The sequence below is a fragment of the Nesoenas mayeri genome (assembly GCF_963082525.1).
Source record: "Nesoenas mayeri genome assembly, chromosome: 2".
NCBI lineage: Eukaryota > Metazoa > Chordata > Aves > Columbiformes > Columbidae > Nesoenas > Nesoenas mayeri.
Genome location: NC_137543.1, coordinates 53,917,193 through 53,939,485, shown reverse-complemented (window position 1 = coordinate 53,939,485; position 22,293 = coordinate 53,917,193). Strand labels below are relative to the sequence as shown.

The 22,293-nt window shown below is 39.0% G+C and overlaps 2 protein-coding genes across 2 annotated transcripts in view; one reads left to right on the top strand and one right to left on the bottom strand.

The window, feature by feature from the left end:
- Positions 1–10,423, top strand: part of LAMA1 (laminin subunit alpha 1) — a gene marked incomplete at both ends in the record, with an annotated part of 104,085 nt that extends 93,662 nt beyond the window's left edge. The window contains 8 exons of the mRNA XM_080339681.1: positions 463–629; positions 1,755–1,863; positions 2,952–3,141; positions 5,117–5,275; positions 6,440–6,593; positions 7,214–7,347; positions 8,398–8,620; positions 10,263–10,423. Of these exons, the coding sequence (XP_080195807.1) occupies positions 463–629; positions 1,755–1,863; positions 2,952–3,141; positions 5,117–5,275; positions 6,440–6,593; positions 7,214–7,347; positions 8,398–8,620; positions 10,263–10,423 (1,297 nt within the window). The remainder of the gene's footprint in view (positions 1–462; positions 630–1,754; positions 1,864–2,951; positions 3,142–5,116; positions 5,276–6,439; positions 6,594–7,213; positions 7,348–8,397; positions 8,621–10,262) is intronic.
- Positions 10,424–15,828: 5,405 nt separating this feature from the next.
- Positions 15,829–22,293, bottom strand: part of ARHGAP28 (Rho GTPase activating protein 28) — a gene marked incomplete at both ends in the record, with an annotated part of 74,188 nt that continues 67,723 nt past the window's right edge. The window contains 5 exons of the mRNA XM_080339377.1: positions 15,829–15,920; positions 17,752–17,816; positions 18,456–18,610; positions 20,408–20,551; positions 21,247–21,444. Of these exons, the coding sequence (XP_080195503.1) occupies positions 15,829–15,920; positions 17,752–17,816; positions 18,456–18,610; positions 20,408–20,551; positions 21,247–21,444 (654 nt within the window). The remainder of the gene's footprint in view (positions 15,921–17,751; positions 17,817–18,455; positions 18,611–20,407; positions 20,552–21,246; positions 21,445–22,293) is intronic.

Genomic DNA, 22,293 nt, shown 5'->3' with positions numbered 1-22,293 from the left:
TGAGGGGTAACTGCCCTGTCTTGCAAAACAGTGTATATTATTATTAATTGTAGCGTGCAATCCTTTTATGACATTGTGCATTTGCCTGGTTTTTAAACATAAGACAAGCATGATGCTGATGATCTGGGTATTACAACAGGCAGAAAATGGGCCTTACCAGCTAAATTTCCAAACAACATTAAACACGTCTTTAATGTTTATAGAGACGCTGCCCAAAATGCAACTTTGTCAACTATAATTTCATCTGCATTCACAAACAGAATGGTTTTCCAAGAATCTTGTCTATTAATATTGTTCTATGGACAGATTATGTGCCACTTCTCAATCTTTTTGTCCCAGCATGCCACTTCTTTTCCTTTTTCACATTACTAGCGAAAGACCCTGTAAAATACTCTTCTTCTGCTTTGGAAATGTAAAGATTTGGCATTTCACCTCTTAAAATATAGGGTTTTTAAAACACAGGCTTTTGTATTTCACCACTTCCATGAAGTATGAACATGTGGATATGGACAGCTGCTTTTTGTCAGAGAAGCCTAAACCAGCCATACAGCCAGAAGATCTAGAGATTCAACCTGAACTTCAGGCTTTACCAGTTCCCCTGAGGCCTCTTACAGATACAAAAAAAGTATGTATTGCAGCAAAGCTCTATTGCCTCTTCTAGGAAAATGTTCAACAGCAAGATGCATTTCAGCTTTGTGGAGAGTTTTCAAAGCATGGACTGTGTGTATTTGCTTCTTCTGTGGTATGGCATGGTTCAATGCATGTGGATTTGAAATTATTATTTCTTACAGAACAACTGGTACAAACCTTTGTAGCAGCCTGTTGGCCTTTTGTAAGGGAAATGTGGTTAGGTTTATCATTGTTTAGGCAGCAAGACTGAAAAAAAAGGTAAAAGCAGAGTGATAATCCCCAGGACAAAGCTTGAAAGTAACAATTATCTTAAGCGTGTTTCTGCCAAAGTGGCTCTGTGCTGAGGTTTGCATTAGGTGTGCAATTCAGCATTCACTTTTTCCTGGTCACACACAGGCAGTCTCTGCTCTGTGTCAAAGAAGAGGCACAAGCCATTCCAGAGACACACAGTGTCTGAATGCAGCTTGCACGTCACCTGTTTCCTCTCACATAGTCCCTGTTCCCCAGAGAGAAAGCAGCATCACTTCTCTCCTCCTGCAGCTGCACGTCTTTATAATGAAGTGTTTCCAAAGCATCCTGAAATCATTTTTCTGTGGCAAGAGAAAGCAGGATTTTATACATTTCATACAACTGTGGCTATAAAAAGAAATAAGCTCTCCTTCTTAGGGCTGAAGTATAGCTTTGGCTCATACTCTGTTATTCAGCTCTCCATCCTCCAAATGACAACAAAAATGTGTGTCCTCACTAAATGGGAAAATATTTCTACCAAGTCCATAAGATTTTCACACTGGAATTGTACTATGTCTTCCAGTATTTGTTATCAAAGGGGCTATCAATTAAGACAAATGGTGGATGACTACTGCTCAAACTACAAGCATTTTTCAGTAGAAAAGACCGATGCTGTCCATGAGACATAGCTTAATCATTAGAACTAGTTCTTTTTGATCCTGAAGATAGCTCAGAATGATTGTAGTTTAACTCATTGATGTTGCTGTATATTTCGTGTTTATCTGGTAGTACAGTTTGTTCCTTACAAAGTTGGCATAGGCACACTGCCATTCAACACTTGCTGTTCAGCACCCGATACTATTATTTTTTAATAAAGTCCTTTCATTAACAGGTAGTATGTGCAAAAGTTGAGCTGTCTGATCATCTTCAAGGTGCCCATCAGTTTGGACTTGCCAAAGGCAGCCACTTGACACTGCTCTTCAATCAGTCTGCAGTTAGGAAGAAGTGAGTATATCCACACAGTGTGTTATCTTATATTGAGCTACAAGAGGTGCAGTTATGATTTTCTTGAATGTTCACTGCATTACCAGCTTTGAACATGGCTCTTGCTTCAAATTTCTGTGGTTCCTCATGGAAGAAGGTATCATTACCACTGCAATGTAATTAGTGTGTCTTTCCCAGGTTTGTTGACATGAGTTAAACTCATGGTCCGAGTTCTGCATTTTTTTCCCCTCAGACTTATGAGCCCCACTGTACTTTCTGTAAGTATTTTGATTACTGTTTTCCACATACAGAGCTCAGCTGGACTCTGCTCCTTTGACTGATGCAGATAACATCTTGCCCTCTCCTCTGGATTTTCTGCAATTGCACCTTCCATGTCTGCTTCACTCCCCAGGTCAACAAAGGAGCTAAAACTACTGAGAAGAATCATGCCGTTGAGTCTTAATGTGTGATAGCCTCTCTGCCACTCTTATTTCTTTGAGAGGCTCTCAACAGGGACTCAAACACAGCCTACAAGCCACTTCCTTGTGCTTCTTTCAACTCAGGAAGCCTATGCAGTCATTGAGAAAAGAGCCTTGTTTTGCTTCTAGCCCTTCTGTTGTAACTCTTGAACATAAGGACATTGCAAAGGATTGGTGCTGTGTAGTCTGAGCCTAGTGTCTCCATAACAAATAGCTCAGTCAGCTCTTCTACCTTTTAAGCCTCCTCCTGTTCTCAGTCTGTCCATTATGTCCCAGCAAGCCTGGCTAATAGTCGTGGATGCCATCACATTATCCTGGAATTCATTTCTTTCTTGGGGCAACAGGCGAACCTGCAGTCACAAACAGCTGGGCCTGTCCCTCTTAAAGCCCAGCTCACTCTGTGACAATCACTTTTTCTGTCTGTGACAGGTACGGCACTGATTTTTGTTATGAAATACATTATAGGTCACGTTTTCTTAGAATCAATGCAAAACCTACTTTTCTGGCCTTTGTAATAATAAATTTTCTTTCATCATAATAAATTAGTTGAGGATGCCCTCTGTCTCCAGAAAAGCTTTTTATCAATGCAGAAGAAATGTCTTCTAGTAACACAGAATTTTTATTGTCTAGATTTTCTGTCCAGCTGAATCTCAGAACCTTTGCCTCCAGTGGCCTGATTTACTACATGGCTCACCAGAACCAAGTTGATTATGCAGCCCTACAGCTCCATGGGGGACAGCTCTATTTCTCATTTGATCTAGGCAAAGGGAAAGCAGTAGCTTTTCACCCTGCTGTTATCAGTGATGGAAAATGGCATACGGTAAGTAGTCACCAATCTTGTACTCCATTTTCTCTTCCTTGGAGTTATACTGGGCTGGTTTTTCCCTGTACACTTTTCTGTGTTGCAAAGGTGGATAGGTTTTAATGAAATCACGAAACCATTCAGATAACTCATGTCTGAGTATAGTTATTTCCTTTTTACTTTCCTATTAATTATGCATCAATTCCAGCATCCAACTACTGTCACTTATCTCAGATTATTTAGAGATAAATTGTTCACCAACTGTGTAATAACGGTCATCTTCACCAGAGAAGCACTCAGCAGAGATGTCTGGAAGCTCTGACTTCTTCCACACAAGTCTTTGCACTGTGTCACCAAAGACCTGCAAGTGAGTGTGTGACAGGGTGAAAAAGATTTGTGGGTGCAGTTTCTCCTTTCTCCCACTTATTGCTTAGTACCTGGGAATGTCCTAGCAGCTAGTGCTAACAAGGAACCACTCTCTTTCCTTTCCCTGGTTGATGTAACGTGAGAAAGGTAGACATTTGCAAAGAATGGAGACTGGAGGAGGAAGATTTGGCACAAGCTGAGTTTGAGGAGAAATTATGGCTACAGCTTTCAGGTATCATGTAGCATTCGGGCCCTTCTGTATCCAGGCTCTGGATCAGACTCTGCTGGCTCAGATCCTCTGAGCAACCTACCTGCTGCCGGCTCTGTCTCTTTTTGCAGGAAATGACAGTGGTGTCTGTAAGAGTTTTAAAAGCAACTCTGACCACATTACTTTTCCTTAAGGCCAGTGATGATGACAACATTCATCCTACTATGCTTCCCTTCCTTTGTCTGTATGTGAAGCCTTAACTCCAGAAAATGGTTTCTGTGGGACAAAGTGATTGACTCAAAGCTGCCACCTCCCCTAGACACCTTGAGAATCAGCAGAGTGTTATTTTTGCTTTTCATATATAATCAGCATAAGAAAAAACAGAAAAAACCCAACATAAAGATGGCAAATGTGAACTTCTGTCAGAGATATCACAGTTAAGCTCTCCTGCCTTCCTTGAAAGGAAGAACACTCTGTGATTTATAGCTGCGTATTTAAAATTAAATATACTCATATAAAACTCACACTTTCCACTTTAAGAGATGAACAGATTCCATATGAGAGCTGATCTACCTTTACTGTCCAGGACATAAAAACATGAGCTTGGACATTTTTTCAGAGATTTAAGGCTGAGTCACATGACTTCACAGCTGGGAGTGATTATTGCAGCAGCTCTACAATCAATTTAAGCTAATATGCATTTCTGCTGAAAGAAGCACTACTCCTTTTCATTCTCTGCTGTCTACTCATATCATCCTGCTGTGCCACTTTATCCTCTTACCAACCCCAAATGTTCATGAAACCTCATGTTGAACCTGGTCAGGATTCTGAGTGGGGCTAAAAGTAACTAGGGAAGAATAAATGTCTGACTGACTTAAAATACAGTGCCTCATCTGCATGTGAATAATTGCTTTAGTGCAAGGAAGGCGTATTGGGGTGAATGAACAAGATGGACAGAACTGGAAAGCTTTTTGGTCAGAGCAAATTGAGCGCTGCCCATCATCAAATTACAGCGTAGGAGTGTGTGCTTGAGAGAGCTACGATGGCTCAGCTGGTGGGCAGCACAGTAGTTGCAAAAGACCAGCACAGTACTCCCCACTTCAGATTTAGTGATGTGCTTGTATCCTAAGGTGATAAACCAGTGGTTTTAAATAACAATCATTAAGACACTGAAAAACTTCCACAGGACAGCATGCAATCATTGTGATCCCTCGGGGACACAAGGAGGCAGTTTAGCTGCTCAGTTGCCCTCTGAAAGGTCCTCAGCCTAATAAGGGATTCTGCAAGGATCCCTCGCTGTGGGATGTCAAAGCCATTTAGCTGCTAAAAAACTGTCTTGCTTACTTCTGTGGCAGATGATGACTAGGCAACTGATTCAGCTTACTGATTCGTGTTTGCATTCTCTCATTTTTTTTCCAGATAAAGACGGAATATGTTAAAAGAAAAGGTATAATCATTGTGGATGGACATGAATCAACAGCAGTCAATGCTCTGGGAGATGGCAGTACTTTGGATGTGGAGGGGAAGCTCTATCTGGGAGGGCTTCCCTTAGACTACGTGCCGAAGAATCTTGGGAATGTAAGAAGATTGGGAGTAATGGGGTGTCTCTAACGTCTTACAAAACTACAATGAGTATACTGTATCAAACCCATCTAATTCAGTATCCTGTCTCTGACTGGCAAAACAGTACTTTCATTGTTGTTTCTTTCCTTAAGTACTAATCACCCTTCACCAGATAAATCTTTCTAGCTTTCTGTGGCTCAGCAACTCTAACTAGAGTTTGTTTCCTTGTGTTTTGGTAATGGCCCTTAATAGGTTTTTTCCTATCAATCTCACTATTAAAAATGGATAAAGAATATAATTTCATGTGTTTCATAATACAAGATAAAAATAGGACTTAGAATTTCAGACATTTTGGTACCTAAATTCTATTGTCTTTAAATAGAGATTAGGTGCCTTAAATATCTCTGACAGGCTTGGTTTAGCTGTCTGAGATTACCACATACTTTTTGCACGTGGTTTTAGAGAATAAGTTTTTGTCACCTTCCTCCTTGTGCAGCATGTTGTCTCAGGGAGGATTCTGGTGATGATAACAATGTTTCTCAATTCCTGGGTGTACTTTCTGCACCCATGCTTTTTAGTTGGATAAGGGGGCTAACAAATACTTTAATACTTTGAATCTGCAATTGCTGAAAATAGTAGTAGTGAGTAATTCTAATGAAACTTTGGCTCTGGTGATCTATACTTACAAAATGTCTTAAAATCTTGATTTACTTGTTAATTTGCTGAAGCATAACTGTTGGGGGGATATCCCTGCTCATTTTCAGGCAAATGCAATTCTTTTTATATGCTACAGGGAGTGAATACTGTTTCTGAACAATAGTTATTTTGACTCTTAAGACGTGTTATATAAGTATATGTAATAAGTGTTGAGGGTTTAGATTGCAAGATGTCCATCCATGCTTATCAATAACTTCACATTCCATTGCTATGTTTACCAAAACATGTATCTGTTTCTCCAGGAAAACGCAGCTAATATGAAGGCTTTAGCTGACAGGCAAATTCATTAAAAGAGAAACTTGTTTTTTAACAAAACCAGGACAATAAGAAATGTAATTATTTTAGATTCTGCTGTGTTTTGTTTAGAGGATTTTTCATTTACAGTAACATCAAGTCAGTCACTCAGAGAGCACTGCAGCAGTTTGTATTACACACTAACTCTTCATATTTCATTATGTTTAGGTGACTCACAGTATTCCTGCTTGCATTGGTAACATGACAATCAACAGCAAGCAACTGGACAATGAGAGCCCTGTGTCTATCTTTGCTGTGAATAAATGCTATGTAACAGTGCAAGAAGGTACTTTCTTCGATGGGAGTGGCTTTGCTGCTCTTGGTAAGTGTCATTAAAAGAAAGCAGTACCTTACTGAATTAATACTAAGGAAAACATACTCTTGTTAGGTCTTGCTGGAACTTAGTGTAATTAATTGACTCCTTACACAAAGGGTGCATGCCCTGCGTATGTATTTCTAACTTGGGTCTCTTTATTCTGGACATCCCAAAGTGAGCACTTCTGCAAAAGGCTGGCTTCCACATATGAAAGAGCTGATGATTCTAGCACTGAGAAAGAAATGAACTACCTCTTTCTTCAGCTAACAACATCCATATTTATGATGTTAACATCTGTTAAACGGTATGGAGATAGATAGAAGATGTAGGGTGCTTGTTGAGTAACATGAAGGATTACATTAATATGTGCTCTTTACAGTTTCTTACAAGTAAGATAGAATGTATTAAATATAAATAAATTAAAGGAAACTTATTTGGCAATTTGCCTTTTCCAATATAAAATGTGAATACTGACTTTTGAAAAACTTACTTTTCAGAGGTTCCACAAGGTCATATCCTGGCAGACTAATTAACAAGCTTTTTAGGCCTTTTAATGACAATGTATGTATTCTACTTTGTACTGTGGGTTACAAGTCTTCTATTAGAAACTCATAACTTCTTTTCAGTCAGAGAAGGTTACAAAGTCCGATCGGATGTGAACATCACGCTGGAATTTCGTACGACAGCGTTGCACGGCGTTCTCCTGGGGGTCAGCAGTGCTAAGGTTGATGCCATTGGACTCGAGATTGTAAATGGCAAGGTAGGCTGCAGAACTGCTAGGTGGCACTAAATAGACACCAGTGAAATGTGGTGGAAGCAAAATGTCTAAACCAAATCCCTACAGAACTAAAATAGGACAGACTTTCAGTCTCAGGGTTTCTCATTGTCATCATATGAGAAAATGTGAGATTAGCAGAAGTCCCTGGAACTTCTTGCCTTGTTAGTTAGTGTAATTTACATTAGTGTGCAGCTACTGTGACTTGTACCACGTACCTTGCACGGTAGACCAAATATGTACCTTTGTTGTAGCTTAATATTTTAATATTTTTTTTTCTGCCATAGAGCTATACTTGCCCTTGATAAACGTGTTATTGCATGTACAAAACACTGTGTTTTATAATTTCTTCCTCAATATTCATAAGCAATTAACTCACTATCTACTTCTACTGGCCATTATGCTCCATAAACCTTTTAACAATCAATACATAGTTCTCTACTCATCTCCTGCATAAAAAATGTATACTTGATTGCTCTTAAGTATTTCCTTTTCTGAGAAACAGCTCATTTTTTATTCAAAGCTTCCTAGCTAGAGACAGCGTTAAATATCACTGTTTCTGCAGGACCTGCTTTCTTAGTCAATATTTACATATTAATCCTCACCACAGAGTTGAGGAAATGTCTACTGCTTTGAAAAATAAATACATGAAATAAATCAATACACATATTGGTAATGACAAGTGCTTTTCAGTCCATTCTCCTTTTCTTCAGTTAGATACAGTGGATCTTCTTTCAGATCTGAAGTCTCAGCTTCTGTGAGAAAATGATTTGTATTTGTAAAAAACATTGAAAGCCCAAGTGAAGTATACCAAGCTAACTCAATGCACTGCTGCATGGATAGATCGAAGTCTTTTAGATTTTAAAGATACTCCAATAAGGACACGCTCTATCAAAGTAAACATGAGCTTTACATAATTATCAAACCTTTATTAAAACGGAAATCTCTGCACCAGCGTGATTGTGCTTTTATCTAGGCAAATTAGTTCATGTATTCTTACTTTATATCTTTATTGGCATCTGGCTGTTTATACAGGTTTTATTCCATGTCAACAATGGAGCTGGCAGAATAACAGCTACATATGAACCAAGAGGCACAAATAGTTTGTGTGATGGAAAATGGCACAAGCTTCAAGCAAACAAAAGCAAACATCACATTTCGCTGATAATTGATGGGAATTTGGTTCAAACTGATAATCCCTACATCCAGTCAACATCTGCAGATACAAACAATCCCATTTATGTTGGAGGCTATCCTGGTAGGTACAATAATATTTCTCTTCCCTTCTCTCCCTCCCACTATTGCTCTCTCTCATAAAAATGACTCTTAACACATGCACTCTCTCCCTCTCCCTCCTCACTCCCTTGCGCTCTCTTTCTTTCTTGCCCCGATTAATCGAGTTTGTGACTGAGTTATTAATCATAGTTACCATTTTCCACATTGTTGCTGGGATCACAGCATACTAATGTTTGAGTGTACTGTCTTTGTGGAGGACTGTGTTGAGCTGTTGAGTATATTGGCAAGATCAACTCAACTCCTGTCACTTTCCTACACAAACCTGCCCCTCAGAAGGATTTCCTCCACATCATCTGTCTTTCGCAGTCTCTCTCAGATTTCACAGTATCTCTGCCTGTGTATGCTGAGGTGCAGTTCTCTTGCAGTCAAATTGATACTAAGGCTTTCCCTCAAATTTGTCTAAGTAAGGCTTCTGTAGTGCTCTTCTCTGATTTATTTTTGTCAGGGGTTGTGCAGGCAGAAGTCAGGCTGCTGCAGATGAACATATTTCCCTTGTTCTGTGTAAATTCCTTTCTGAAGTAACTGTCAATCATACTACGATGGTAGTGTAAAAAGCCAATAACACAAAAAATATATAATTGAATTACTTTTCAGTTAAGTTGTGCAACTCACTAGTTGATCATTTGAGCCAAGACAATATTCATTAAGAGGACTGAATTTTGAACATCATGAGTTTAGCCTTTTTGCAGGCACGCTTTTTAATGAACGCATCAGTACTGAGAGTGAGTAGGCTTTGTGTGGATTTGAATATCTTACACTTTTAAACAGCAAAAAATGCCCATATCCGTTTGTCTCTGAAAAAGCTGTTACAGTTTATCAGTTCAGATACTCAGATTTGTGTGAAAACAAAGTGATGAGGTCTTGAAGGGCAAACTCAGCTTTTAAACATTTGGAAAGCTTTAGGGATAATAGCTTGAAATGTTATAGAGCCTTCTGTTGGACAAGGTTTTGGTGCTTCATGAAAAATGAATTCATGCTAATTAACCAGATCTTGATTAATATTTGATCTTCCTCACATACCAAAGTGGTTTCTCAGCTTCTTGTGAACCCTTTTTTTTTTCAGTAGTAGGGTGAAGTGATACTAATTTTTCTTTCAGTGCTCCATCTGTAAAGATTAGGTTTAATAGTGAACAGAGAAATTATTCAGTTTAGTTGAATACTGCAGAAGTGGAATGAATTGTTTCACAGGTTGAACGAAAAAAAGAGTTGGACTCTTTACCAACCTCATGTTTTGGTTTGCCGATGGAGTCCATGGCTGTGTACAGCTCAACTGTTGCTTCATACCCTGCTAGTTCCAATTTGAACTTGAAAGACACCCACCTAGAGTGGCTTTCTCTGCCCTTTCCCCCTCTCTTATCTTGACAAATTATTTCTTCAAACTCTGCACAAGTTATCCCAGAGCATGGCTTATTCTCGAAGGCAGGAGTGACTGTCCATGCTGGAATGTCCAAGATCATCCAAACATGAAGGGAACTTGCTATACTCCTCAGCTGTTGTTTTTCTCTCTTGTTTAGGAGGGAAGGGAAGCAGTTGAATAACCTGCATCTTTGTATTATTTCAGTTCACTGGATATAGATTCAATGTGTTTCATGTTTGTTTTTCAGCTGATGTGAAGCAAAACTGCCTCACAAGCAAGAGCTCATTCCGTGGCTGTTTGAGGAAGCTTGTGTTGACCAAGGGCCAACAGGTGGAGTTGTTTGACTTCAGCAGAGCTTTTGACCTGCGTGGAGTCTTTCCTCATTCCTGCCCTGGGGCTGAGCACTGAACTGCAGCAGAGCTTGTCTGGTCTGGGAGAGAGTTTTTGTTGATCTGTTATTTTTCATTCTCATTTTGTAATGAAAAGAAGAATTGGTGAGAGCCTGCATCTCTTCGATTGTTCTAGTTGTTTTCCAACTCAGGTCATTTATTTTTTTTATAGTCAGAAACTCTATGTCTGCATTTTAACAAAAAGGTTTTAAACAACAAATACCTCTACTACAATGGTAATGGCATTAAATGGGTGTTTTTCTTTCGAGAATTTTTGTTAATCAGTGTTTACAGTATGTTTTCTTTTGATTACGTGACAGTATTTCATATTGAGTGTTGGTCGTTTTATAAAAAGGTAATTTTGAACTGCATAATAAACTACAATAAACTGTGCATTATTTCATGTAGTTTGGTTGTCTGTGTATTTCAGTTAGAAGTAAAAGAGTGGGAAGGTTAAGAAGTGACATGTTCAAGTGGATGGAGTCCAGCAGAGGGAGCACAAGACTAAAGGCTTAATGATGAAGGTCTTTGATTCAGTCTAATTGATAGAATTTTCTTATTATAGTTTGTATGGTAGCTCTGATCCCTTTTACTTCTGCTTTGATATCCAGGGCTTCCAATGCCCATTATAGCCACATTGTCTAGAATGATTATTTTCCTGTTTATGCTTTCATGGAATCACCTGCAGGACAAGCAGCAACTCCACACCACAGAGATGCACATAAAATGTTGTGTTGGTGAAAAAATGATTTGGGTTGGCATGGGAACAACTATTGGTTTTTCTTGCAGTCAGAACTAATGCATCTTTCTTGGGAAAACAGTATTTCTTAGAGGACACAGGGAAGCACCTTTCATGCCCTGCACTTCCTAATTCACAGGCCAGTTAGCAGTTCTGTCTTCACTTCTTCCTACCGGGTCTGCCCCTGTTTCTAAAATGAGGTTTCCAGTAGTTGCACTTGAGCCAGGTTTGGGGACAGTCGCTCGATCTGACTCAAGTGAGGACATCCATTCATCAACTGGCTGGATCATTGAGCACTGACAGCCACGTCTTGTACTTGAAGATGCATCTGTAATAAACATAGCTCTTTACAAGTCACATCCATCCCCTTTTTTTCTCTTTGAACTTGCAGTATTTTTATTTGCTCCTCAGAATTTTGTTTGGCTTTTACTATACTTTTTTTACAATTCATTCTAAAATAAGTTTTGCTCCATGTATATCATGCTGGTTTAAAAAAATACCATCTCAAATGAAACTCCAAAGCAGTTTTTCATTTATTCCAATGAAGTAGGATTCCAAGCAGTGTCATTTTGTACCTTGCATTGAAGTAGTCAAACGGAAGAGCTCCTGGAGCGAAGAACTGCTCCACTTGAGCAAGGACTGGAGCAAAGAACTCCACTTGAACAAGGATGAGCTGCTTAGGTGATTTAACAAGAGAGTTGTTTTTAGGACAGTTTCACCACTGCTTTTTGCAATTTCTGTCACTGCTTCTATCTGAAAACCACATGTTTAGATTTGAAAAGCTCTTTTTTTGTTGGTATTGTTTTTATTTTTGACACGAATACGATACAGTGGACACATTCTGCTGTACAAATGCGCTTACGTGTGGGCTTATTTCAACAAAAGACATAACATAATGAGGATTGTAAGGGAAACGTACATACAAACATTTTGCTTTGATTAGTGGCATCGTATTATTTTCCAGAGAAGACATACATTAATGGAAAGCCATTGAAAAACTGAACCACAGTATGTTTGTATTTGTTATCTATTAACCCCAAGGTCTGATCTCATCAGGGTCACATTACAAGCAGTAATTAAAGCAACATGGTTTGGATAAAATTTCATCCATATCCTGAAATATGTCTTTTAATATATATTCTTTTGGTAATTTCCAAATCTTGCCCATTAGAAGGAGAAACATTGTATCAATGGAAGAGACTGGCGTAGAGGTGAAAGTTGTAACAGTAAAGTTTTGAATATTAAACCTCTAAGCCAAAATATTTTTCCTGGAAAATGCAGGGTGAGGTAGTTAATATTATACATAGACACAGACACATTTGCACACACGCACACATTCTAATGACATTAGCTGCACCAACAGGTTAGAGCATTCCAGTCTGTTTCCAATATCTACTTCTTGTATATACTCTCTATGTGTTGACATGCAAAATGTTGTCTTTGTAGAACCACGGAGTACATAAATGCCTGAGGCATCTTTGGAGTTCACTGAGGTTTCTCCCTGCTTGCTACCACTTTATTATTAATATCTTTCCACATATGTTGCTTTCTGTTAGGTGACAATCCTCTCATAACTTGGTTTTGACTTCAACTGCTGTCAGGAGGAACAAAAATACAGGTGCCTCCACCAGCATTTTGAAATGTAAGGCCTAAAGCTGAGACCTCATATTCAAAAATGTCATACAGGTTGTTCAGTTTGTCTGCTGCATATTAAATCAAGTTAGTGTACCACGACAACACAAAACAACTTACTGTGTAACAATGTTAACCACAGTAAACATGGGTCATTAGGTCCATTTGTATCAAAAAAGAATTTTTGCCGTTTTGTTTCAGAGACAGCAGTTAATTGGTCATGCTGTAGTACTCTGGGCACTGTATGTAGAATCTAGTTCATCTGCTGATATGCATGTCTTATACTAAAATTATAATTTTTGTTATAAAACAAGTATTCTCAGGATGGATTTCCTTATATCAGATTTGGCTTTCCTAAGTTGCAAAGTGGTAGAGGTGAAAGTCTTCCAAAGACCCTTTTTATCCTGTATGGAATAAAGTGAGATCTACTTCAGAAAAGTTTAATGATGTCCTCACTTCAGGGTCCAGAACATGCTGAGCAAGTTACAGTGTGAGCACAGGGGTGCTCTGTGCTTTCCCTTGTGTGGCCATTGAGAACACTGAGTAAACTGAGTGGGCAAGATGGAGGAGGTCAATACATTTGTTTGAGAGTCCTGTAGAAAGTTACCTCATTTGCTACATCACTTCAAATTCTTTAGTTAACATTCAGGCTTTCTGTATAATCATAAAAGCTCTTTCGTTGGCTATAAATACAATGATGCTTAGCATTTATATGATACTTTTCGTATTCAATGCACTTGGCACATAAAATCCCTTTGCTGAGTTTGTCCTTCCTAGATGGGTGTTTATAACGCCTGCTCTGCTCAGGGAATTGTTTGGCTGCGTCTGAGGGCAGAATTTAGCTCCACTAGTTTGCATGTTACCTTTATAAGGAAAGTACTAGCCCTGTTCTACAGCTAAAAGAAAAGGGCAGCATAGTAGAAAGAGTTGTCCATTGCCACAGAGGGAACTAAAGGGAATCTGGAATAAAGCACTTGACAAAACGTTTATGCTTAGTCCAATGAACAAACCACAGAACCTACTCTCTCACACATACTTAAAATAAATATTTGCCAAAATAAGCAGTGTATTTTACAATACAACTGTCCCTGGTCTTAACCTGGCTGCAACTGTGCACCCGTTAGTGTTAAGGGAAAAAAAAAACAAAGTTGGAAAGTTAAAAATTTCACTGTTTATAATTTTTTTTTTTATCTCAAGAAGGTAAGAAAGATGAATGGGATCTGCCCTCTGTAGACATTATTGTTGCTGGTAAAATTATTGATTCAACATTGATTTATTTCACTGAACACTAACAATGAAATTTAACTACTGGACAATACAATTAACTTTGAATTAGAAGTAGGCTTTCCAGAATGTGAAAATCCTTATTGCACAGCTTCAGCAGAGCATCACAGGTTACAAGTTTCTCTGCAGGACAACATACTTCATGTTCACCTGGAGGACTTGTTTCAGAATGCTTTTACATTGCTACCTGGTAAGCAGAGGACCAGCTTCTGCCTCATCCATGTGTCTGAATCAGGAGCAAAACCTACTGCTCAGACTGTGCGTGAATTAATTGTACAGTATTATCATCCGATGACAGAGACATTGCAGTGCAGTTGAGGCATTAGTTCCTATTTTTTGTGTTAGACAACAACAAAAAGAGACTTGCAGTTTTCCAGAGACTTATGGTTTCCCTTCTTAACAATCATGCTTTAGTTCTATATAGTTTAGCCTAAAACCAGAGGATTAGGTGAAGAATGATGCCCACCCTTGGGATTGGCTACAAACCATACTGTCTAACATTTACTGTGCTGCATTCCCATGGCAGTTGCAGCCCCTGTTCTCTTGTCAGCCTGTGTGTTTTCATAGACTGCTTGCCATCTGTAAAAGGAGCTGCAATTTGCTATGTATTTGTAAACCCCTTCAGCACAACTGGGCCTGGTCTGGCTACAGTTTTAAGGCCTTAATGTGTAAATGTTAAATAAAAGTATAAAATCCCTCTGCTCACTGGAAGCTCTTTTTCTTCTCCATGCTGTAGTTTACAAGATCGAGACAAAGATCTCTCTTCTCAATGCAGCTGAATAGTATAAAAGTTGCTTACATATTAAAGCTAAAATAAACAAAAGAAAAATAATTAGGTTACAAATAAAGAAACTATAATGTTTAACAAAAAAAGATGATGGCTGTAAGTTGCACCATTAACACATATCTCATTATGGCATTACACAGACTTAAATCTGAGAGTATCATGTAAAAGATGGAGGCAGGGGAATATGCCCCTTCTCACCAAGCATTTGTCTCCCAAAGCTTGTGTATGTCACAGGGGAAGGAAGGAGAAAATGGTTTGTGGTGCTACAATTGCACACAGTAATGTAATCCAGACAGACAATTTTGAAGGACTCATAGTAGTATATATAATGTATATATAAAGAGTTTAGCTGTCTATACAGTATTTCTTCCTCCTGCCTCCATCCCTCTCCCAGCATCAGGTACTCATGAGGTGTGACTGAGAGACATAAATATTGCAGTAATGCACACTGCACAGGTTTACTTTCAGCAGAAGGGTTTGATTCTGTCCCATAGCTACGTCTTGGCACTGCTGAAGGTCGGGCTCCTCTCTTCCACATTTGACAGATACCTTCTCTTCTTGAACATCTCTGTGATGCTTGTGTGTTACACTGTGGTTGGTAGTGTTTCATGCATCCACAGATGCTACTGGATTCTTTAAAAAAAAGTTCTAACACCAGGTCAGGAAACAAACAACTCTGTATGCGACAGGTTGTTTTCTGTGCACCGTACCTTGGTCTGGCCTCCTTAACTCCTGGGCCAACTAGCACAAGCGTAACCCATATGAAAGTGTAACTGATGTGATATTTTCAGATGGTCCAGAAGCTGGAGTGATAATGCTCATACCAAAAGTAGTGCATGGTGACCAGCAGTTGGACAGTACAGTAGGAAGGAATTATATCCTGTAGCTACCATTTTGTTTCATCTCTGCCAAGAGCTTCTTGAAATGACAGGAGTCACTGTTGTCCATTTGGCTTTTGTCCAGTACACTGCTGCCTTCTGCTTCAGCTTGCTTTTGGTTTTATCACCCATTCTGCCTGAGGATTGGCACGGTAAACATCTAACATGTATGCATCCGGATCCAAACAGTGCTGACCTGAAATGGAAATCGACAGCCATGAATCATCAGATGTGTTTGAGCACATGAATAAACGGGATGTTAAAATGTCCTTGGATGTATCTCTGACTTGCACACAGAGACCCTAGCTTGGTGTGTCCAGCTGACATCCTGCCTGGATACAAACAGGGGCTTTGGAGAACTAGTCAGTGATTTTACTGAGTGAGAAGAGTCATGAGTTCACTCTCACTTCCAGGCAAGATGCCCTGCATTATGGACAAAGCATTTAGTCAAATGGTGAACAAATATCATGGTTTCTTTAGAAGCATTAGCAACACTGTTACTGTAAGTGCCACAGTATGTTTCAGTTTCTTCTTAATTTATTTGGATTTACTTGGCTGGAATTGCAGCTCTGTGACTTTGTTTCTACACTATTTTTAAATGCTGAAAAAGTAGCTCTGTAAACCATGTCTTCCCATCCAGCTAGGCTAAGGTCTTGCAAAGAAATACAGGAACTATATCAAGGTTTTTGACAGTGTCTGTTCTGCCAGTCGGAAGGTTTTGTTAGGGGGTGACTGAGACTAGGAATTGGGTGGCTGAGGGGTCCCTGCTGCCTTTGTCACAGAAAAAGGCATTTAGTGCCTCTTAATTGAGTAATAAGGCAATAAATTCTTGAGTTAAGTTGATTTGTTGGACTATATTGCATTTAATCTGGGTGATGAAGCAATTCAGCTGATAAGGTTACAGGGCTGTGACACGAAGGATTATGGTAAAACTTTTGTACAGTTACTTATAAGGTCATTGAGATCCTAATGATTTTATTAAAATGAAAGCAATATAAATGAATTAATGCATAATCAGTGGAATGAGGTGCCCTGGAAGATCTATGGTTATAAAAATAATTTTAAATGAAGAAGCAAATTAAATGTCCAGATGTTTGAAAGAGCATACAGGGAATACTTGGCATTGCTTCACAAGGCCTTTGGGAACTTCTGTTGTTTTAGGATTGGTTGGTCATCCTCTTAAACCAGGAAAAAAAGTCACTAATCAAATTTAGTTTTGTATGAGTGTATCTTCAGTAATAAAGACTTTGCTTCTTGGCTGCTGATGAAGCAAGTCCATGTTGTTTTCTGGTAACTTTATGGCAACTGTTTAGAGCTTAATCTAGAAGAATTAAGGAATAATCTAAGTGGACAGTTGACAAAAGACTCCAACAGAGTATCCAGACTTTTAATATGAATAGAGAAAGGAGAGAGTCAGGACTGTGCAGTATCAAATTAAAATCTGTTTTTTGACCTTTAGGCCAGGAACTTGTGTGGCAAGCCACTGTTGTTACAAAAATGTCGCTGCATGAAATGCGGAAGACAAATTCACTGCTGCAAGGAATTTACAGTCTAAATAAAGCACATGGAGTAGTAGGAGTACAGAACACCCATACATGCAGGGGCTGAATTCTCAATTCTGTGTTTTTTATTCGGAGGAGGTTAACACAGTGAGGAAGAAATAGGTCTTGGGAAAAGGCTTGACAGTGAGGTGGAATGTGCTCGCAAGAGGAAGACTCAGAATCTCTTAACCATGGAGAAACACTCAGTTATGAGACTGATAGAGGTAAACGAAAGGTCAGATGAATTTGGCAAGACTGTAAGGAGTCCTGCTGTGGTCAGGTCACTATCTCCGGCAGGGTGCCCTTCCAGTCACGCTGGAGTCAGAAGGAAACATTACCTTGATTTTAAGAGCTTTTGGGTCAGACACCTTTCCTGCAGATGGAGTGGAAGGTTGGAGAGACCCAGCTGTGTGAAAATAGCACTGTCCTGAGGTGTTTTAGGGGGCTAAGGACATTCAGAATTGAATTTTCAAAAATGAGACCTACCTATATTTCCTCCAATTTCATGTAAACTTTGGATCTGGCCTCTCATGTTCTGTGATGAACCGCGGCTAGGATAGAAAAAAACCCTTCAGTTTGCCTTTCTTTTATAAGCACTGCCTTATCAGTCACCATCTATGTTAAGCTGAAATTTGATTCTATTTTCCACTGTGAACTTAATTATCAAAAGCAAAGACTTCCACCAAATGGAGCACTGCAGAATACTGAATCTGCTACAGAGATAGATTACTGTGTCACAGTTAACTAAGCCTTCTATTACATTGTTTATTTTGTATTATTTATTTAAAGAACAGAATTATGTGGTAATGTGGGAAAACTTTGCAGAGAAGATGTTCAGATACAATTTACTATTTCCCATAACTTAATAATTGCTACCTTACAGAAATAAAAGCAGTAATGTCTTACTGGCAGATGTAAGACAGTCCCTCTGGGTTCTCTATGCAGCCAATCTATAAAACGTATGTTTTTAGAAGTGGCAGAGGGCAGATTGATTCTGTATAGAAGCCAATTATTAAGTAGAATATAAAGAATAAAATCAGTGGTTTCTTTGACCAACACAACCATAAATTAGCAATTTTAGATTAGAAAAATAATTATTGTAACACAATGAATCTTTGTAAAGGGGACAATATTAATTAATAAGCTTGACATTATTTTTCAGGAAAAACAAAATGTTCTGATTTACCCACCTGTTTTCACAGTGGAATCGAGCCAGGATGTCTTTGGCTTTTGTTTGGCTGTTGAGTTGAATTGCCATAGAGACTTTTGAATGCAGTGGAGCATAAACTCTTATCACCCCCTCAGGTATGTCAGTCTGTAGGTATGGGGGAAAAGTGACAGCTCCCTAAAATCAATATTCAATAGAGTAAGTATAAGGCAAATATTGCCGTAGCTCCTTTTAGAAGCAGTTCTGCCATGCTTCTAAGGTTGCTTGCAAAAATCTCTTTTGGATTCACTTATTAATTCAAAAAACATATTTACAGTCCTACAAATGCAAATTTATAGATACAGTATAATAAGATATGACACAAAAACCACAAACTCCTTGCTAAGCATCACATAAATGCATGCAGAATAAAGTACGACCTTTGCATTTTAGTTGCTTGCAGTAATATTGAGTCAAGTCATTATGTGAGATTTTTAAAGTTATTTCTGTTATCATTGGTCAGTGAACCAACAGCTTATTTAAAAATATATAAAAATGACTAAGAATATCTGGTTCTCCTTTTAAAGATGAAATTCTTCTGAGATGTGAATATCCAGTTCCCTATTTCTGCTTCCTATAGCTTCAACTAGATCGAAGTGTAGATACAGTAAAATATCAAAGTACCATACGGTTTCTGTTAATTTGAAATTTGACCTTTTGTAGGGTTCAAATGATCATCTCTGAAGTTTATGCACTCTTCCATGATTAATGGTGGATAAATCAATTAGCAAGGTTTGCATTCCAGTTCTAATCCAGTTAATACCATGCTGAGCAGAGTACAATAGTCTCTCCAGTCTCGGTCCCTGTGTAATTTAGAACATCTGAGACCTGGAGATTGTGTTAAGTGCTCTCAAAATTCAACTCAGTTATCCAAACAGAGTTTGTCTCCAGTTTACCCCTCATATTTCAGCTACCTGCCATGGCTAGTCTTGTTCTTATTAGATGCAAAGCCAATTACTATGATCAATGAACTTGCCTTCCCAAAGGTGCAATGACTGCAGTAATTGACTCTCCTTAGAAGTATTTGTTCCAGGGTGAATACTGTTTTGCAATACAGTAGTCTGCACCGCCATTTTAAACAAACATCTGTGTCTCCATCTACAGCATGAACGTGTGTCCTACTGCCAATATATTTCAGACAATGTTGGCAAATTAATTCTCCAAAAAGCTGCATTAGCATGGATTCACTCTTCATATATATAATTTCTCTATTTCTTTTTCCAGAGGTTCCCTTCTGCAGTTTCTCTGTTGTCTGTATTAGGTGGCTTATTCTCCATTTCTTACAGTTTCTTAATATCACTCCTTCCCAATTTGTCTTTTATTTTGTTCCTCAAGACTATTCTTCAACAACTGTAGAGGCCTTGACAAGTTTCTTGATTAGGCCTCTTGCAATTCACCAATCTTAATTCTTTCAAACCACTATGGAAGACCCTAAAGACTTTCTCTCCAGATACTTAAAGGTGGTTTACTACATGGAAATACTAGATGTAAGTTGCTGTAAGAAATGCAAATGTTGTGCACTTGTACATAACATGTTTTTTTACCAAAATTATGTATTACACCTAACATGTAAGTTACTTTTAGATATCTGTTGAAGCCATTGAAGGTATCTATTGAGCTGTGCATTTGTTTAATGTCTACAGATCATTGCTGTCAAGGACAATCCACCATTTTCTTATAAAACAGGTACAAAAGCAGCATGTGTTTATAACAGTTTAGAACCTGGGCTGCTTGAAATCATTCTGTCTTCCTCACCTTTTCTCAATCAAGCTCCAGAGCTTTGTCTTATCAAAATGTTGGACTGGTAAGCACATCTTTCAAGATAGCTCCCAAATCAGCTTATTTTGTACAGCAAAATTTCCTCCTCAACCTCAGAAGCTTTTATGAGATAAGAGAGGAGGGTGGCTAGTTGAAAATGATATATTTTTATCACACCTCTGATCTTTCAGGTCTTTCCCGTTCCATGGTCTTTCTCCTCAGAAGTTTTCTCACTCCTTTGTCAAACATCAGCTGCCTCTTGCTGTTGTTCATTGCTGCCTCATTCATTTTTCTCACCTGGGAAATCAGGAAGGATGGGACCTGAAGGGAGGAAACCAGAGCTGAGAATATACAGTAATTTTTTTCCCCTATAAAACTGGTGTTGGGGCTTTAGAAAGGCACCAAATTTTAGGCTGCAGAAGCTCTGTTTATTGCCAGAAGATACGTGCGATTAGTAGCTCCCTCTGACAACTCACTGTTATCCCTTTGGTGAAACTGTAGATCATCTTTCATATAATATGAAGCTTTCTAGTGATGTTTGCAGTTGTAAGAACTTTATTACAAGGTTGTCTTTGCAGTCCCCATCATACCCTCTCTCTCTTACAGGGAAACGAGCTGACACTGTCATCATCTTCATGTCAACCTTCCAAAGTCCAGCAAGGACTATAGGCTAAATTATAAACAGTCATTTAATTTCATTAGAGTTTGGATATCTCACCTGGGCATCGAGATTTAATCATTCTACTGTGCATTCTCCTGTATAATTAATGGTGTGGTATAGGTATCTCCACAGGGCAATTTGTGCTAAAATGGTTGTCTTAGGTGAGGTAAATCTCCATCCAGAGTTATCCATCACCCGATCTCATTCTAGTTACAGAAGACTCCAGACAATTTACAGAGAATAGCTAACTGTTTCTTCTAGGAAGGTTAGTTTACTCTGATTTCTACAGAGCTGCTACATCTAGCTAAATACTTCTCCATGTGGGAGCTGTAAGGAGGGAACCAGCATTACTCACTGTCCACAGAATGTCCTGGTACCGAATTAAAAGCCGCACAATGTGCGCTGTGGTGGTGGCTGCTTGCATTTCTTGTTGGTTGGCACGTTTCCCTTTGTAGATGAACAGGTTTGGTGCAACAATCATAGAAACATTCCATAAATTCATTTTATTTTTCCCTTCGTTAGCAACCACCTTCTTCAAGAACTGAAGGAAAGCCTGGAAAAACAATACTTGTTATGTTAAGTCTCACAAAATATTTTATGCAGCATTCTCAAATGCACATCTGGCTAGAAAGCTGCCATATTTGCACTTGAAGGTGAAATTCAGGCTTTTTCATAGAATCATAGAATCATTTAAGTCGCAAGAGACCCTCAAGATCATTGAGTCCAACCATAACCTAACTCTAGCACTGGACCATGTCCATGAGAACCCCATCTACATGCCTTTTAAACACCTCCAGGGGTGGTGACTCCACCACTTCCCTGGGCAGCCTGTTCCAATGCCTGACAACCCTTTCCGTGAAGAATTTTTCCCTATATCCAATCAAAACCTTTCCTGGTGCAACTCAGTGGTTGTTCACTGACGTCACTTTTGCACATGCATGGCAGAGGTCCTGATGAGCAGGGGAATATCTGGGGGCTCCCTGGCAGCTTGTTCACCCAAGTTTCCTTTATGTGGAAACGAGTGCAAAGACACAACCAGTGTCTCAGGCTGCAGACACACCTGAAAGCTCCCAAGCACCCAAAATGCCTGTAGCCATTGTGTCTGTATTAGGAAGAAGTATGTGGATGTGGGTGTGGATTTGTAAGGCCAAACCAGAAGAGGCTGAGGTCCTGACATCCACGCTAGAGATGTACATTTCAGGGGTTTTTAGTTTGGACTTCCTCCTCCGGTCTGGTCCAGTGCCCTGGAAGCCCTTCAGCACTGGGAGTGCACCAGGTGAGCTTAGGGGGCAGCTTCTCCTTTAACTTCATCCTGGAGAATTCCAGTTATACAGAAAAATGGACCTTCTCTTTCCAAACTGTGTGAAGAACGTGCCTCTTTGAAATGCATGGTCCAGAATAA